The 18,998-nt window shown below is 40.1% G+C and overlaps 1 protein-coding gene across 1 annotated transcript in view; it reads left to right on the top strand.

The window, feature by feature from the left end:
• OTOGL (otogelin like) overlaps nucleotides 1-18,998 on the top strand; it is a 129,280-nt gene that overhangs the window by 26,049 nt on the left and 84,233 nt on the right. The window contains exons 16-25 of the mRNA XM_074956177.1: nucleotides 318-441; nucleotides 3,910-4,087; nucleotides 7,927-8,051; nucleotides 9,793-10,002; nucleotides 10,590-10,755; nucleotides 12,206-12,280; nucleotides 13,357-13,406; nucleotides 14,156-14,318; nucleotides 16,726-16,833; nucleotides 18,502-18,640. Coding sequence (XP_074812278.1) covers nucleotides 318-441; nucleotides 3,910-4,087; nucleotides 7,927-8,051; nucleotides 9,793-10,002; nucleotides 10,590-10,755; nucleotides 12,206-12,280; nucleotides 13,357-13,406; nucleotides 14,156-14,318; nucleotides 16,726-16,833; nucleotides 18,502-18,640 — 1,338 coding nt within the window. The remainder of the gene's footprint in view (nucleotides 1-317; nucleotides 442-3,909; nucleotides 4,088-7,926; nucleotides 8,052-9,792; nucleotides 10,003-10,589; nucleotides 10,756-12,205; nucleotides 12,281-13,356; nucleotides 13,407-14,155; nucleotides 14,319-16,725; nucleotides 16,834-18,501; nucleotides 18,641-18,998) is intronic.

Genomic DNA, 18,998 nt, shown 5'->3' with positions numbered 1-18,998 from the left:
GTAAAAGAGATTTCTTAGCAGCCTGAGACACTTAGTGGTTATTTTATAGGATATCACATTCCTTGAAACAGTATGTTTAAAAAATCCACAAAAATATTAAAACACCCATCAATATCAGTTTGTGGCTGAAGAGTTCAGGATATGTTATTGGTCTGAGTTAAGAGCAACCTCAACTTTTCATTTCATTCTTTTTGAAAAAGTCAAATACTTGACAGTATTTTAACATACTTTTGGATGAACAAACTGATATTTAATTCAGTGTTAGTAAAACACTCTTTGTATCTTTCTGTCTGTTGATAACATTCATTTTCACTCAGAATCTTGACCATGCCTGCATCCAGTCTGTAACACTAGTTCTTGAAGATGATATGAGTAAACAAGTGACTCTTACCAGGGATGGTGAAATCCAGTTTGGCCCTAGCCAGGGTTTTAACTTCAATGGTAAGAAAAACATGGATTAGAGTTCACATTCTTGCCTTCATATTTTCTAATGCTTTTTATTATACTTTTGTACAAGTAAATAATTCCTTGGGAGACCCAAACCATGAAAGGTGCTAACTACTGTTAAAAGACTTAACCTTCTTAATTTTAATAACCTATGGAATGCTGTGTATACTTTAGAAATACTTTATGTAAGGATGGAGAATCCCTGTGTTATACTCCCAAGGACACCTACAGATGTCAGCCATTCTGATTTTTTTTGCAGGATCGTCTTGATGCTGAAGGGATGGTCCTTCTTAATTAAAGTTTCTTGGAACATGTTGCAAGCCAAAATGCAAATGAGGCACAATTTGGTTTAATGGCATCTGCATGGGTTTGAGAGCTAAGAATGCTCTGATACTCTGTTGACTCTGATACTAATTTGCTATGTGACATTGGGAAAGTTAGTTCACCTTTCTGTCTCAATTTCCCCACTTTTAAAACTGTGAAATAATATTTACCTGCCTCAGAGAGTTGTTCTGAGGATTAACTAGTGAGATTCTAGTGTCTCGGAAGTTAAGGTTGAAGCTAGCATCTGATTATGTCCACTTCTCAGACAAACTTGTTAAGATGTTTGTGAATATGTATAAGTAAGTTAGTTGGTTCGGGAGGAAACCCCTCAGCAGAATATTTTAATTATCAAAGACAAATATATGAGGCAAGGAATTCAAAAGTCAAGATGATGCTTAAAAAAAATCCACCCCAAAACATTAAAGCTTAAGCACAGGAAAGTTTGGCAATGTAGTTAAGAAGCTCTACCTTTTTAGCCTCGCTACCTTGTGGAACATCCTTGTAAGGTACATATTTGTCTATGACAAATATCTTGGTATTACAGCCAGGATATATTATTAAACCCTGGATAGCTGGGTGTTTTGGCTATCAGCTAGGAACATTTTAAAGTCTTATACACTGAAGTGTTTTGTCTGAAGCTGTAGGCATCTTAAACCATTTTCACTGCAGTTATACAAAATAATGTTATGTAAATTAGCTGCAAAGGTATACTGCGTTTAAGATGTCTGCAACTGCAGGGAGCCCAACCACTATGGATAATAATTGGATACAATGATTGTAAAATTTCCATTGCCCACTATAGGGGTTTTAGTAGGAAGGTGGACTGGGTCTTGGATCGGGCTTTTGTTTGTATATGAAATGTTGTAATAATAATAATAATAAAGTTATTAGGTAGCATATTCTATATAAAGACTGCAATGCACCTTACAAACCTCTGTTAATTAATCTCACAACACCCCTGTGAATCAAGAAAGTTGTACTATTCCCATTTTGCAGATGAGAAAGCTGAGGTTCAGAGATAGAGTGATTTGCCCAAAGTCACACAGGGAGTCTTTGGCAGATACTGGAATAGATCCATACTCTCCCTTAACTCTGTCCTCAGTGGAACTGTTGTTGCTCTCTTGTCAAAGAAGGGAGAATGATCTCTGGTCTAGTAGCTGACATGTACAGGAAGGTGATGCATACATTTTTATGCTGATTATGGTACACTGTAGTTGTGGCATTGGGTTCATTTTGTCAGTGTTGAAGATGGTTGTCACAGGCTTTGGGGGTTCAGTCCAAACCAGTTAGGGGTTGTGTCACCATGTGCTTTGCAGCCCTGGGTGCTTTAAAATGTTTTGCTGCTGTAGCTCCCAGCCTGGAACGCTCACAGCTAGCCTACAAACATGCAGGTCACACCCTGTGTGTGTGTGTGTGTGCGCGTGCTAGACAGCCTTGGTTCAGCACTTCTGACCTCAGCAGTCTGTCTGCCGCCACACTCTGCCTTCCACCAGCCTTGGTTACAACCAGCAAGGTGACCCCAATGCACTCCCATTCCTGAATTTCTCCAAAACCATGTGCCCTGAAGTGTCCAGCCCTCTCCTGGACAACTCAGAGAAATAATAAGGTTTGTTTCCTCCTTTAAAGAGACAAAAGCACATTAAATCTTATTAACTTCACTGGGATACATATATCCTTCCCTGCAAACACAACACGAAGTAGGTTTATAATGAAAATAAAACATTTAGTAAGAATAGGACATAGGTTAAGTGATGCCAACTAAAATAAATACATTTAGAAATGGTTACAAACAAATAAAAGTGAAAACATGCATCTAGAAGTTTAAAACCTAATCTAACAAGGTACAGGCTTTGTTCAAGATGATTTTTCTCACCAGTCTTCCTTCTTCCCAGTGCTGGCTGACTTTCCCCCAAGTCATGATCTTCCACAGAGGTACAAGATGCTGACTTTCTATGTCTTCCTAGTTGAAAGATCTCTGCCTAAGCAGGTTTCTCACTTATATTCAGATCCCAGAGACTTTAACCCTCCCTCCTTTGGTTGAAGGACCCATCTCTATCAGCTTGCAAGAGCTCTGTTCCTTCGTCTGTCTAGTGGTGGATGCCAGAGATGGCGCCTGTCTTTGCTTATATCTTCCAAAATTCAATGACCTTGTTTCAAGAGGCAGGGTGACCTCATGCTATTCTTCCCTTCTTGTGGTCTTCCCCTCCCCCGTAAGTAAATGGGGTTTCAATTGTTTTGATTCCACCATGCTTGATTTATATAGGAGACAAGTGAATAGCTGCGACCTCCCCTCCTGTCTGGGGGAGGCATGTTTCTCCCTTTGTTTGGACATAGGCTGTAAAGCTTAATACCAATGAGTATCCATAATTCCTTATATGGTGTTAATACATACATTTTACAATGCTATTAATCACTAGTGTGTCATCGGCTTTCATAAAACACCTCACTCGATACACTTATAATACTGTAATATTGTATACAATCTGTTGATTCAATTGCTTATCACTTAAGGTTCAGGCCCCCTGTCTTTATATCCCAGATAAAGTTTTTCTTTTCTGCTGGAAGCTATCTCCTCCCTCCACTTAATAGTTTAGTTTAACTAATATGTAAATGGGCCTTCCTTGTCTCTGCCTGACAACAGGGCTGGTCAGAGAAGCAAATACATATTCATTTGTCTAGGACAGACCTGTTTGCCCACTCCACCTGACATGCAGGGTTTAAACAGTATATATCCATAACTCTTAATGCATACCACGTACATATATCGCACAAGAATATTAATGATTAGTGAGTTATTAATTTTCCAATGGAAAATTACATGACACCTTATAGATACCGATTATAACCATAGTCAGTTGGGCGTAGTGAGTATGTCAGGCCTGAGAAGAGTTGCTGACACAGAGTAGTGAACCACAGTTGGGCCTGTCATAGTGTGGTACACGGTTGTCTCCATTAGTTTTGGTGCAGGGTGGGCAGGGATATTTGGAGTGTTCTGAGGTTGTGTACAGTCCATTAATTACATTTCTATACTTTTCAAAGTTTTTTTGTTGAAACACTTAAAACCATAGGGCTGGTTTCTGTATGGAAATATTTCAACCAAGGAAAAATGACTTACATTTTTTTTTCTGTTATGTGCAGGGGACATTGAAATTCGGAACCTGTCTTCTTTGTTTGTGCAGCTGAAAACTAGATTTGGTTTAAAGATTCAATTTGCTAAAGATGGGGAGAGACTATATATACAAGTCAATACCAGCTGGAAAAGAAGAACATTAGGTCTATGTGGAACTTTTAATGGGAACTTAAGAGATGATTTTCTGTAAGTTTGTTTTATATATGTCTAGATTGAATTTAATAACAGGTGAAATATTCAGATAAATTTAACCAGTTGACACGATCATTTCACTAACACTTTCATATTCTGGTAAACCAATCAGTCAAAAACACTTGAGTTTAATTACAAGAATCTCAGCTACTTTCTTTTTTAACATTAAATTGGTTCATTCAATACCCTATGAGGTGGTTATTTCTCTGTCAAGTTCTTAAGAATCAAGGTGTTTGTGATCCCCCCCCCCCCCCCCCCCGTGAAATGCATCAGTTTTACAGAGACACAATGTTATCTGGTGATTAGAGAAGGGGCCTGGAAGTCAGGATCCCTAATGTGAAATTCTGCCCAATTGAAGTCAATGGAAAAACTCCCTTTGACTTCAGTGGGATGAGTATTTCACCTCTGGACTGTATTATGTGTAAAATAGTGATTATAACTTATCTACTTCACAGTGAAAGTGCTTAACTCACTAATGTCCGCAAAGTGTTTTGCGATGCTTGGATGCAAGACAATATATAAATGTAAATGATTATTTATGACAGTGCAATCATAGAAAAATGAACAACTAGAGATTTATCTAATATACAGAATACATTTAATATATAGAATATAGCTATATTGTGTTTCTCTACTTTGTATTTAAAATGTAGGCTCTGAATTGATCAAGGGATTGTTTTAGTCTGTGACATCTTGTCTGTGATTTGAATTGGCAGAGGTCAGATCTGTGTCTGCCAAGATCATGATCGCGCTGTTATATTTGCCAGAGAGCATATTAGTTAACATACTTATCATTAGTCAAACAGAAAAAATCCATTGAGCAGCTTGGTTGAGTTTAGCAGCATCTTTATCCTCTCTGCTAGATTTAGTGACAGCACTCTACAGGAATTACTACAGGGGTTTCAGAGGACAGAGAGATGATTCATTCCCAAACTGAGTAAAACAAATATTTAACAGAAGTCAGGTTTTGTATCGTTGTTTAACTCCTTGGCGCCGGAGGTCAGATTTCCTTGCATGAAGTCCACTGCTGGTGACGGATTTACTGGGAAACACCAGCACAAAAGGATTAACAATTTCTTTATTTCTTGGTTGTATTGGGGTTGCAGCACCAGGAAGGTAGTGAGAAGTCCAGGTGATGGGATCTTGTGTCACTTCATGCCTCTGTTGGTGGGATGAAGTTGGCATACTCTTACCAATAAATAAGATTCACTTTTTTGCAGATTCACTTTTTTTTTGTAAAACATTTTGTTCTCATTTGATTTATGGATTGAATAGGATATTTTTTAACAAAGGAAAACAGCCTTTCTGTGACCATACTGACTTATTTCTTGACCATGGCATGGCAAGAAACTACTCTGTAAATCACTGTATGCCGTCCTCCTTTTTAAGAAAGATTAACATGTCATCTGTGTATTGAATCATGTTATTCCTGGTATTTCCTGGTAGCTCCTTTGCATCTAAACCATCAGCACAGGGCATCAGAGCCAGGAAAAATGCAGTATCCAATGCTGCTACCATCCTCCCTTGATTTCCAAACACTTTATTGCTTGATTTTTTTCCTTAAATGTTATTAGGATTGGCACAACTTTAAACAAGAAGAATCCTTAATCACGAAGGATATCCTTTCCTCTTTCCTTTAGTCCTACTTCTATACCTGGGATCAGCAACCTTTGGCCCGGGGCCCACCAGGGTAAGCTCCCTGGCGGGCCGGGCTGGTTTGTTTACCTGCCGCATCCGCAGGTTCGGCTGATCGCGGCTCCCATTGGTCGTGGTTTGCTGTTCCAGGCCAATGGGCGCTGCGGGAAGCGGCACAGGCCGAGGGATATGCTGGCTGCCGCTTCCCGCAGCCCCCATTGGCCTGGACCGGCGAACTGCGGCCTGTGGGAGCTGCGATCAGCAGAACCTGCTGACGCGGCAGGTAAACAAACTGGCCCGCCCCGCCAGGGGACTTACCCTAGCAGGCCACTTGCCAAAGGTTGCCGATCCCTGTTCTATACCTTCCTGAAAATCCTTCAAACTCTATCACAATTCTTTATAGAAAGTAGTTTTGTTTGACATATTGAATACAAAATTAAAACATCATTGAGAACTGGCTATTTGTCAGCCTTTTTGATGCTTCACTAAACACGTGAGTTGTAGCAGTGGCCAAATTCTGCTCTCACTCATGGCTCATTCAAATGAATGCAGTTGCTTGGGGTTGAAGTGAGGTTAGACATTTCTGCATCAGTAAAATATTAGCTGAAGCTGAACCTGACTTTTATTATACCTTTATGAAGGCTAAAAAATGCGGAGACTGCTTGTTTGAATGGTGAATTTGCTTACATGTTTGAGGTGCTTTGATTTGCTGAGCCAGTAGAGACAGCAGGACTCATTTTGATTCATTTTCTCAGAGGAAGCAGCTTACGTTTATATGCATGTCCACAACAACAGTTAGTCTCTGTTACTTAGGTTGGGGCTTGGGCCCTGGGGTTACCTTGGCTATCACAGGCAAGAGTTTATGGGCCACATGATTGCTCCAGCAGCTTAGGAGCTGATGAGAGAAACTTTTATTTTAAAAAGTTAATGCCTTTGAATATGTTGTGAAAAAGAATATTACACATTTTATACTTAGACCTGAACTTTGTCCTTCCTTTTTAGATCATTTTTTTACAAAGTGATTTGATTTGCATTTAATAATAAAATTGGTCAGTTATGCAACATTTTTCTTTTTAAAGACAGGCATAAACATAAACAAATTCCCATTGAAATCCACAAAAGTGTACTTTAAAGGTAGATTATTTTTAACAGCTCTCCACTTTGTCAAAACTTGTCTCCCTTGATGTCAGTAATAAAGCTGACTTCAAAGGGAATCAGGCCAACACTGAATGCTTTTGAAAATTCCTCCCTAAATTTATATTCCATATTCTCAAATTGTCATTCTTTTTGCACTGTGTTGGATTTTTCTGGTTCAAAATCCATGCAAGTGGCCCAGTGGTAGAGCAGGTCTTAGGAGACTTTGGTTCTATTCCCAGGTCTTCCACTGGCCTGTGAAGTGATCTTGGGCAAGTCACTTCACACCTCTGTGACTCAGTTTCACCATTTGTAAAGTGGGGATAATGCTACTGCCCTCCTTTTGTAATGTACTTAGGGATCTACTGATGAAAAGTGCTAAATAAGAGTTAGTGGTTGTTATTATTTGCTGGAGCAAGCCTGACAAATGGAGGCAGGAAACCCAAAAGAGGATTCATCTCTCATATTTCTATCATAGAAGGTTAGGGTTGGAAGGGATCTCAGGAAGTCATCTAGTCCAACCCCCTGCTTGAAGCAGAACCAATCCCCAATTTTTGCCCCAGATCCCTAAATGGCCCCTTCAAGGATTGAACTCACAACCCTGGGTTTAGCAGGCCAATGCTCAAACCACTGAGCTATCCGTCCCCCCAACTTGTTTTCTTGGTTTTAATGTTATAAAGAATTTATAAGACAGAGTTGGTAAAGATGTTATAAATGTTTGTAATAATGCAAAGAACACTGGACAGGCCTTGATGAAGTATACTTAACTTTCCAAAATGTTTATGTACCTATACCAGGCACACTGAATAGCCATTATACTTTCAAAGGTAGTATTTGCCAGTTGTAAAGGAAAATGTTTTCATGAGAGTTCTGTTCATTTCATTCCTTTACAAAGATTCTGAAACAAAGTGCAGTGACAGGGTAATTCCACTGTGGTGTGGAATCAATGGATGTGCAAGAGAGATCTGAACAAATGCAAAGACAATATTAATAACTAGTCTATGTGAGAAGCCCTTCTACCAGGCAGTGCTGATCTTTTGCTTTATCTTTCCTTCTCCCTTCAGTTCTCCAGCAGGGATGATTGAAGGAACCCCTCAGCTTCATGCCAATGCATGGAAGGTTTCCTCAGCTTGTTTTGCGCCTGTCAACGTTCCTGTGGTTGATCCTTGCAACGTTAATCAACAAAACGGTATGGTCTCACTTTTGGAATTTTGATTTAGATTTATCTTAACCACATTACTAGAGCACGATTTTGTTCTCTCTATGCTGCCTGAACGTCATTGTTACTTACGGATTATCTGTGGGTATTAGTGTAACTTCAGCTTTAGACACACGCTGATTTTTTTTTTTTTTGCAAACCCTTTCCTTTGGTGTGTTTAATGTCCTTAATATACAAACTGAAATAACTATTGGCATATGCAAAGGTGATTACTTAATTTTGGATGTGCTTATGTTTCCTTTTAAGAAATATAAGCATGTTTTGCAGATTTGAAGGCTGTTAGGTCTCCTCTCTGATATGCATGTGTAGCTCACAGGGATTGTGCCTTATCCCCAGGTATAATTTGGATTTAGTATTTTTAATGTTTTTGGGTATAATCTTCAAGTCCTTAATCAGGCCTTACCTCCGCTGAAACCAGTGGAATTGAGCCCTGAGTAAAGACTACAGGACTCATCCCAGAATAATCTTTAACTTTTAGGAAGCTAGTGAATCCTAAGGCGTTTTATATCTTCAGGGCTGGGCAGTTTTCTAGAGTGCTGTGGTTATCTGTGGCCAATGCAAGGGGGCCACTTTAGGACTTTTGTTTAGAGTCATCTCCCCAATTCCCCCCAAGATACCCTCTCCCTTCCTCTGGCCTGCCTGAAAGATTGCCCTGCCTCCCTCTGCTGTCAAGTTCCACCCCCTGTTTCATACAGGAAAGCGGTATGGGTGGATGATGCAGAGCAGCGGTGGTGGCTGGCGATGGATGCCATCTAGTATAGCACACAGAAGGACAGTGGTGTTGATGTGGCTGGCTGGGGAGGTGATAGCTGGAAAACAGGAAGCTTGTTATCAGAGAGCTGAGCCTTCCTGGCAGCTCCAGGACAGACTACAGGAGGGTTTAAGAGGTGGGAGGGCTCAGGGAGAGGTGTGGTTGGTGGCAAGAGACAACAAAGATCTGAGTTTGCTTTGCTCTTAGCCTTCATATTTGAGTTCAAAGGACAAGTATGGTCATCTTTAGGAATCCAAGGATCAAAGTACTGTAGAAGAGGTCCAAGTGCAGCAATAAGCTACATGTGGTGGGCTGGCATAGGTCTCAGCCATGCAGTTGGAATGGTCATCTGTGGTCTTCTCTGTGGCAGCTATTCCACCATGTAACAGCCAAGCATCCAGTCACCTGCTTCTCTCTGTTTCTGTTAATGCCATGAGATAAAATGAATGAAAGCATGAGACAGGCTCAGCATCAAAGCAGAAATAATGGAGCATTTTGTGCCACATAAGAATTTCAATGGGAAGGCCAGCAAAAAGTCAGTAACTCCAGGAAGCACTTTGTGGCATGTGGAGAGAGCAGTAGTCTTGGAACGTTTGTGTCCCGAAGCTCCAATTTGTAATAACTGCCCAGCCTGCATGCCAAGAAAAGTTTGGCCATTGCAACCCCCCAAAACTTTCAATGACTTTCTTTACGCTTTTGAAATGTGTTATGTTTCCATTTACATGTTTCCTTCAGCTCAATATAGATTTTTATTTAGTTACGTATTTTTATTGAAGCAAAGTTCATTGCTGAAATATTTACGTCATTTACAAATAACAGTATTTTATGGAACTACTTTATGTAGAAGCTTTTATTGCACAGTTGTATGAATTGGTGTGTTGTTGATACTCTTTGCTATTTATTTTTGATTGTTATATTATCATGGGTACTGCCAAAAAAGAAAACGTTGCCTTCCCTTAGTTGGCTATGCATCCCACTGTGATATCATCAATCAAGAACTTTTTGCTCCATGTCACCCATACGTCAGTCCAGGATTATACTACCAGCTGTGCCGTTTTGATGCCTGTAAATGTGGAAGCAGCTGTTTGTGTAATGCACTTGCACACTATGCCTATATCTGTGGCAAGCATGGAATTGCTATTGATTTCAGATCTCATGTTTCATACTGCGGTGAGTAACATTTGCAAAAGAAGAATAGTTTTAGAAATGGGGAATAATGAGAAATTCTTTGAAATAGAACAAATCTTTGCTTTGCATCAGAAGCTAGAATCCTGCTTTGGGATGTTGAAACACAAACATAATGCACAGCAGATGCAGCTGCAGTGCCTAGGGTGTCACTTTTTGGAAGAAGGGGAAAGTGGTCACAGCGTGATATGGAAGGTAGAGCAGGGACTTGAATCCAGATCTTTCAAATCATTGGCTAATACCCTAACCACTGCATCATTCTTCCTCTCCCCTAGAAACTGAAATATATTGAATATACTTTGAAACACACAGACTTTTTCAAGGGTTTTTCTTAACAAAAAGGCGTCCTGAGTTTAATCATTTAAAGCCTCAAAATGAGTGAAGCCAAGACATTTCTAACACACTTGAAATCAGAGTTGGGCTGAGGTTTAGCTGAGAATCACGTGACTAAACCCCAGCACATCTCTGTGGCAATTTGGGACAGTACATCTTACTGTGTTATCTCACACTGTCATAAATGTATCTCAGTGTATTTATTGCAACCTCATAAGATGATGCTGTTTCCCCCCTAGCTCTAGTGTGCCGAAGTGGTATGCTGTATCATCGGTGCTCTTCTTTTTGCGGACACTCCTGTTCTTCCCTTTCTGCCCCGCATGTCTGTAATGACGACTGTGCTGAAGGATGCAATTGCCCTGATGGAAAATACTTTGAAGAATCAATCAACTTTTGTGTGCCAGTGTAAGTCATATTACATTGTTTTGAATATACCGTGTTTGTCGCTTTGCAGCAAGACTTAAAAATAGAACTCTTTCTTGCATCTCATTTTGTGTTCCCCTTTCTCCACCACTATTACTGAACCAGTTATTGGCTGCTGATAGTGTAATTGGTGACGGATGGCCAACAAGACAAGTGATTTACTGATTCAGTGTCAGAAAATTTAAAGTAATGCACATTGGAGGGAAACATTTAAACTACACGTACACCTTACAAGGTTCTAAATTAACTATATCGGCTCAAGAAAGAGACCTCAGTGTCACTGTATACAGCTCATTGAAGACCTCTGTTCAATGCACAGCAGCAGTCAAAAAAAGCTACAAAATGTTAGAATACATAAGGAAAGAGATAGCAAATAATATAAAACTATCATAATACCCTTATATAAATCAATGGTGTAGCCTCTCCTGGAATACTGTTTGCAGTACTGGTCACCCAATCTTAAAAAAAGATTTTGCAGATCTGTAAGTGGTTCAGAGAAGAGCGACGAGAATGTTCAAGGTCATGGAAAAATTCTCATATGAAGAGAGATTGAAAAGACTGGGATTGTTTACAGTAGAAAGGAGACAAATGAGAGGCGATGTGATAGAGGTGTATCAAATAATAGAGAAGGTGGATCTTTAACTTCTGTTCTCCATTACACATAACAGAAGCCCAAGGAGACATTCAATTAAATAAGGTGGGAAGTTCACAATCAATAAAAAGAAATACCTTCATACACAGAATGTAATTAACTGTGGAACTCATTGCCACAGGAAGTCATTGAGGCCAAGAACTTAATAAGATTCAAAAAAGGGACTGGAAGTTTATATGGTTATCAAGAATATCCAGAGTTGTTACAATTAATGACAATAACAGTTTTGGAAAGGACAGCAAACCTTTTGGTTTTAGCCAATCTCTAACTATTAGAAATCAATGTGGGAAGCTGATTACCCCACAGCTGCTTTCTGAGTGGTTCTTATACTGTCTTCTGAAGTGTCTGGTTCTGGCCACTGTCTGACAGGATACTACACCAGATGAAACTTGAGTCTGATTCAGTATGGCAATTCCTATGTTCCTAAGTCAGGCTGCATCCTGCCATACTCATCCTGTAACCAGGAAGAAAAGCTGCTTTCTGTGAGGCTGCAACACACAGAAACAGCAAATAAGTAATTTGAAGATCATTACAGGATATGAGTGAAATCCTGGCCCAATTGAAGTCAATGGCAAAATACCCGTTGACGTCAATAGGGCCAATATTTCACCCCCTAAGTCTTGCCTTAGGTTAAGCTTGCACTGTAAATATAAATAAGCAGATCAGTTAGAGAATTAAACTGCGTGTTTATCCAACTTAGTTGGGATCTGAAGAGTAAATATCCTTATATCCTATTTCATATAGTTTTCATACCCATATGCATAAGCTTTGTTTTCACAGATCTAGCTGTCGTTGTTATTACAAAGGCAGAACCTTCCAGCCTGGGGAAATCCTGCCCACACAGTCAGGCTCCTGGTAGGTTTTGGTATTAAGTGTTTAATCTTTGACTCACTCAGGCCCTGATCCTGCTAGTAGAATTGTATGAACAGACCCCTATGCCTGTGTGGTTCTTAATTCAGAATCAGGGCCTAACTGCTTCAAGATCCGTGTTTATTTCAATGTTGGAAAAGGAAACCTTGAAAGAAATTGGATTTAATATATTCTTAACAAAGAACTCATAAACCCAAAGAAACAATTCATCCCACCACCACTCAATATTCGCCACTCGCCCCAACTTCACCGTGCCCCATTGCCCCCTACTTGCCACAACCCATCTCACCCTACAGCCTCCCCCCCTCAACACTCCTCAGTCACCCCACAGCCAGCCAACAACTCAACCTCACCCATCTCTTCTGGGATTTTCTTAGCCACTCAAAGTTGCCCTTTCTTCCCTGTGTCCCCCCCAGCTCAGCCCTCCACTCCCATTCTGAGCTCAGGTGGCTCCTCCTGATCCTGGCTGTCCAGCTCCACTTGCTTCACACTCACTTGGCTCCATTCTGCTCAGGTTTGGTGTGGCTGCCAAACTTCAATAAGTGGTGTTGAGAGACCCAGGGTTTAGGCTGATCAGTTGGGTGTGGCCGCCCACCTATTATGACAGAGAGGTGGCCACGCCAAACTTCAGTGAATGGGGTGTGACCCAGCGCACTAGGCCGCAATGCTGCTGAGGTTTGGCTCCGTCATGACAGGGGGGTGGCTAGGCCAAATTTAAGCGAGTGGTGTTGCACTGTTGTGCTGATTAGTCCCCCCCGACCCCAGTTGTCTCCTGTTATTTCTCTAAAATGGGGGCCTATGCACGTGCACAGTAGGCCTGTATCACATTACCAATACCCTGAGACACCCAGTTCCTGAATCAATATAAATAAGTTACACACAGAATTGTGGGCAGATTTAGATTTCTAAAGTTTAATGATCATTCCCCTCTTGATTTAGATTGTTTAAATTAGGTAGTGTTTTTGAGTGCTATATAATTGCTAAGTTGTTTTCTCACGTACACAGCAGTTGTGTGATTTATTTTTTCCTGGAATAAAGATGGTTTGTTTTCTTTACACCAGCCAGTGTTTGAATGGAACCATGAAATGCACTGAAACTGCTACAACTGCAGGTGATTTATATTCTTGTCTTATTTTACAGTTTCACAGGAAAAATGTTTGCTGTCGAGTATTCATTCATTTGCTTTTTTATATTCATATACATCTCATCAGATGCTAAATATCACCACTATTTATGACAATTATTTTTTCAGTCTAGAGTTACTTATCTTGATCTAACTGACTTTCAATACAACTTGTATTCCTAAGTCACTTAAGCAGAATTTTTAAAAGCACCTCTTGTAAGACATAGGCCACAATTTTCAAACATGGGTGCCTAAAATTAACCCCCCAAATTCCATATTAAAACAGCTAAAGGAAGAAACCTGATTTTCAGAGGTGCAGAGCAGGTGAAATTTCAGTTGGATTTCTGCTGGAATTTGTGAGTGTTCAACACCTCTGAAAATCAAGCCACTTCATTAAGGGCTGATCCAAAGCACACTGAAGTGACTGGTAATTGACTATAATAGGCTGTGGAGCAGGTCCTTGGTGCCTTGATTTAGATGCCTAACTTTAGGCACTGAAGTTTTCAATTTTGGACCTTAGTTAATAGATATTCTTAATGAAATAATTACATAGAATATAAACAAAAAGGCAAATTTTCAGTTTAACTGCAGTTGAACACATACAAAATGCATTTAGTTTAAATAGTATATTTTATTAATTACAATATTTTTAAAAATAAATTGTGAACTAAAAGAATTAGAAACTTTCAGTGCAAAGGAGCAGCTGATCTCATTCAATTTGCATTTTACATTTGAAGTTCACACGTGCCCTGAAGGAAAAATCTACTATGACTGCAGATATTCAGTGCCTGGCTTACCAGCAGCTGGTGTGAACTGTGAGATCTCCTGTGCAAACCTTGCCATGAACTTCACCTGTGTGCCATCACCTCCATGTGCAAGTGGTTGTATCTGCCCCCCAGGGTAAGTGTAAGTCAGAGTGTTTAGTAGAGCCAGAGGGACAGGAATACTTTTCCTCCACAGGGACCCCCTGCATACTATCTTCTTTTTTTCTTCAGATAGTTCAATTCGTAAATTGCTTTCTTCTGTTTTGCTTGCAAACATTTGACTCTATCATGCTGTCTTTTTCCTGGGATGTAAAATAGTGATTGTCATGGTTACCTGAATAGCTGTATCACTGACCCTTTCTGTTGTCTCTGTGAGTGCACCCCCCCCCACAGGTGCTAGGCCTCATGCCTTACCTTTTCTTCACAGAATCCTGCTGCTCTCCCAATCTTAGATCAGTTCCTAGAGTGCAGGACCCTGTGCATCAGCTGTGTGTACCCTAGCTAGTCTTACTGGGAAGCTAATATAATAAATATATTTATTTAGCCATAGGAACAAAGCATAACATAAGAGAAAAGGATTTTAACACAACAAAAGGTCTCCATTTATTTCTATCTCCCCTAGAGCCCTAGGCAGGCCAGTCTTACCCTCTGGCTGGAAAAAATACTCAGAGAGTACTTATCAATAGTTAACAATCAAGCTGGAAGGTTATATAGAGTGGGGTCCTGTAGGGCTCTGCCCTGGGTCTGGTTCTATTCAATAGCTTCATAAATGATTTGGATAATGGCAAAGAGTACATTTAAAGTTTGTGGACGATACCAAGCTGGGAGGGTTTGCAAGTACTTTGGAGGATAGGATTAAAATTCAAAATGATCTGGATAAACTGGAGACATGATCTGAAATAAATAGGATGAAATTCAAATAAGGACATGTATTACACATAGGAAGGAATAATCAACTGCACAAATACAAAATGGAAATTGCCTAGGAAGGAGTACTGCAGAAAAGGATCTGGAGGTTATAGTGGATCACACACTAAATATGAGTCAATAATATAATACTGTTGCCAAGAAAGTGCATATCCTTCTGGGATGTATTAGCAGGAGTGTTGTAAGCAGGATGCAATTCTTCCACTCTACTTGGCATTGATAAGGCCTCAGTTGGAGTATTGTTTCCAGTTCTGGTCACCACACTTTGGGAAAGATGTGGACATACTGGAGAAAGTCTAGAGGAGAGCAACAAAACTGATTTAAGGTCTAGAAAACATGACCTATAAGGGAAGATTGAGGAAATTGAGTTTGTTTAGTCTGGAGAAGAGAAGGCAGAGTGGGGACTTGATAACAGTCTTCAGGTACATAAAAGGTTGTAAAAAAGAGGAGGGTGATAAGTTGTTCTCCTTAACCACTGGGCAAGGTCAGGGCAAGAAGTAATGGGCTTAAATTGCAGCAAGTGAGATTTAGTTTAGACAGTAGGAAACACTTCCTAACTGTAAGGGTAGTTATGCACTGGAACAAATTACCAAGGGAGGTTGTGGAATTTCCATCATTGGAGATTTTTAAGAACAGGTTAGAAAAACACCTGTCAGGGATGGTCTAGATAATATTTAGTCCTGCCTCAGTGCAGAGCACTGTACTAGATGACCTGCTTACGTCCCTTCTAGTCCTATATTTCTATGATTCTATGATTTGTTTCCAATATCCTTACTACTGTCTGCTTAATCTCTAATCTTTGATGATGATCTTATTCTTGTTTTCACTATAAATATATCTCAGTGCTGTGGTGTTAAGCAAAGGGATGGTTCTGAGCTGAATCTTACAAGCTGTGTGTATAATGTTCCCTTAGGCTCAGCAAACCTGGTATTTCTTTGAGTAGCCAGTGTCGGGTTGGCTATCGCAGGGGATTGCTTCAAAGGGACTTAGGGTCTGGGATGCACCTGTTGTTAACCTGCAAGGCAAAGTAAAGACTGGCATAGCCCAGAGAAGAATGCTTGAGTGGCTAACAGGCTGCTGGTGTTAGGGAGCTAAGTACAAACAAGACTCCCTCTTCTTGGAAGCAGAGGGGAACAGGGTGACTCTCAGTCCTGGGTACCCGAATACCCATCACATCTTATTAATTCATTTTAAAAAAAAAACAACCAAACTCATCCTTAATGCTGGTGATAATACTGGGAAAACATTACTGTGAACTTTGTTTAAATTTTTAAGTGAAGGATCCTCAAACTGATTTGTAGTGTAGATGGCATCTATTTTCATTTGCATGAACCACTTCCCCACTCAGCCACAACAGCAGCTACAGCAATTGCTTTCCTAGAGCATAATATCAGGAAAGCATGTAGTATATTTTAGCTGTTCTTTTATGTAGCTGAGCAGCTGGAGGTAAGAAGGCAGCACAATGTGACCAGCCAGCTCTCTGGACCACCAGAAAGTTCTCCAGTGACCGGCAATGTTCTATTGACCAGAGCTGAAAAACTGTGCTTTCGGTGGTTAGTTTAAGCTCACGTACTTGGATTTTCACTTTAAACAATGATTTGTTTTCTATTTTGAAGGATGGCAGAGCATAAAGGGAAATGTTATGTTCCTGATAGTTGTCCATGTACCTGGAAAGATTGGGAGTATCTGTCCGGAGAAGTGATAGCTACACCTTGCTATACCTGGTAAGTGACTATTATGTTTTACATATTTCCAAAATATCATTTCCTGATAATAAAGTGAACTTTATACTTAATACAGAAATTTTGTAACTACACTGAAAAACAAGGTGGTACAGGAAGGGAAATATCAAGAAAGAGAAACTGTGAAGAAGAATACAGGAGAAATGTTGAATCTAAAATCATGGGTGAGGAAGCTGGTCGTTTGGTAGCTCAGTATACAGTTAGGATGAGCTTATATGCTATCCTCCAATAAGGCTTGGGGCTATGTGGAGGGCAAGGTACTACATAGTATGAGTGAGGATACCAGAATCTGTCTACTAGTCAAGACCATGAAAGAAAAAAAAATGGTTCACAAAAAATTAAAGGAAATAGAACAGCTAAACAGCTTTAAAATATTTTTAAAATTGGAAATATAGCACGTGGATTCCTTTCACAGATCTCCCACCTGGCCTGCATTGGCACACACATAACTTTGTATGCCCCAACTCACATGTGGAAAAAAATATAACTGAGGAACACAACCTGTTTGCCCTTGCTTTGTAGTCAGCTTGCATACACATAGAATCATAGAATATCAGGGTTGGAAGGGACCTCAGGAGGTCTTCTAGTCCAACCCCCTGCTCAAAGCAGGACCAATCCCCAACTAAACCATCCCAGCCAGGGCTTTGAGAAGCCTGACCTTAAAAACTTCTAAGGAAGGAGATTCCACCACCTCCCTAGGTAACGCATTCCAGTGTTTCACCACCCTCCTAGTGAAAAAGTTTTTCCTAATATCCAACCTAAACCTCCCGCACTGCAACTTGAGACCATTGCTCCCCGTTCTGTCATCTGCTACCACTAAGAACAGTCTAGATCCATCCTCTTTGGAACCCCCTTTCAGGTAGTTGAAAGCAGCTATCAAATCCCCCCTCATTCTTCTCTTCCGCAGACTAAACAATCCCCGTTCCCTCAGCCTCTCCTCATAAGTCATGTGTTCCAGTCCCATCACAAATTAGTGACTGTGTGAAAATATTACTAGCAAATTGTATGAGCGCAGAAAATTAATTACACATGCATAAGCAGAGGCTCTGGATTTTTTTGCTGTCATTTACAACAGGCAACTCCATTTAAGTCACTTCATGTAACTGACAGCAAAATTTGGCCCTCCAAATGTAAGCAACTTTGGGGCTCGTTTGACACAAGGAAATCCATTGATAGTAATAGGAGAGTTCTGTGTATTGAACAAATGTAGGTCCTGTCTCAAAAATGTATCAAAATGAATCATGAACAGAAAGTTCGTAGTGTTCTAAGAATCTGGCTTAGGCATTGTAGAGTGGTATCACGGTGCTGGAGTTATCCATGTTGCCGGTGCACCCTGAGGAGGAGGTAGGAATGCTCTTACATGCCATGGAATCGGTAGGGCGTTCATGTTCATTTTCTGCACATCTTTATCAAATATGTGGGTTTAAGGCCACCCTTTTGCCACTTCTGCAACACTGGCAAGCCTACAGTTCTGGGGCAGCATGCAGCACAACTCTGGGCTAACATGGCCATGCAAGTTTCCCCCTTCCTTGTTTTTTTTTCCACAAGTCAAAATAACGAGACTAAGAAAACATCTTTGAAAAATAAGGGTTTGAAAGGAAAATAGCCTTTCTATGAGACATTATGGACTATATTGCCTTTTCCTCACAGTGTTTGTCGACGAGGGATATTCACATGCACCAGTTATCCTTGTCCTGCTGTGTGTACGGTTTACGGGGATCGACATTATTATACTTTTGATGGGTTGGAATATGATTACGTCAGTGACTGCCAAGCTTATTTAGTGAAGGTAGGAGAATTTGTTCACACATTGCTTTTATATACCATAGGCGCACTCCTGTGTTTTAAAAAAAAAAAGAATAAAAAATAGAGAACTGGACTTGCAAAGAGAGCCTCTACATTTTTTCAATACCAATAGTTGTTATTTAGAAAGAGCCTTTAATAAATAGCATGCAACAGAGATGTAAGGGAACTTTGGGGGGAAATCTATAAAGAACTATCCTATAAATGGCTTTTTGTGCTAACATTATTTTGAATATGATGATGGTGATTTTTTTTTATATAGTGGCCAAAGTGTACATAGGTGCTCTAAGGACAAATAAAAGACAGGACCTGTCTCTGCCCTGCCATGATAAGGGAAAACAAAT

This window comes from Natator depressus, chromosome 1 (assembly GCF_965152275.1).
Source record: "Natator depressus isolate rNatDep1 chromosome 1, rNatDep2.hap1, whole genome shotgun sequence".
In the NCBI taxonomy this organism is placed as follows: domain Eukaryota; kingdom Metazoa; phylum Chordata; order Testudines; family Cheloniidae; genus Natator; species Natator depressus.
This window is presented reverse-complemented; position numbering and strand designations above follow the sequence as displayed.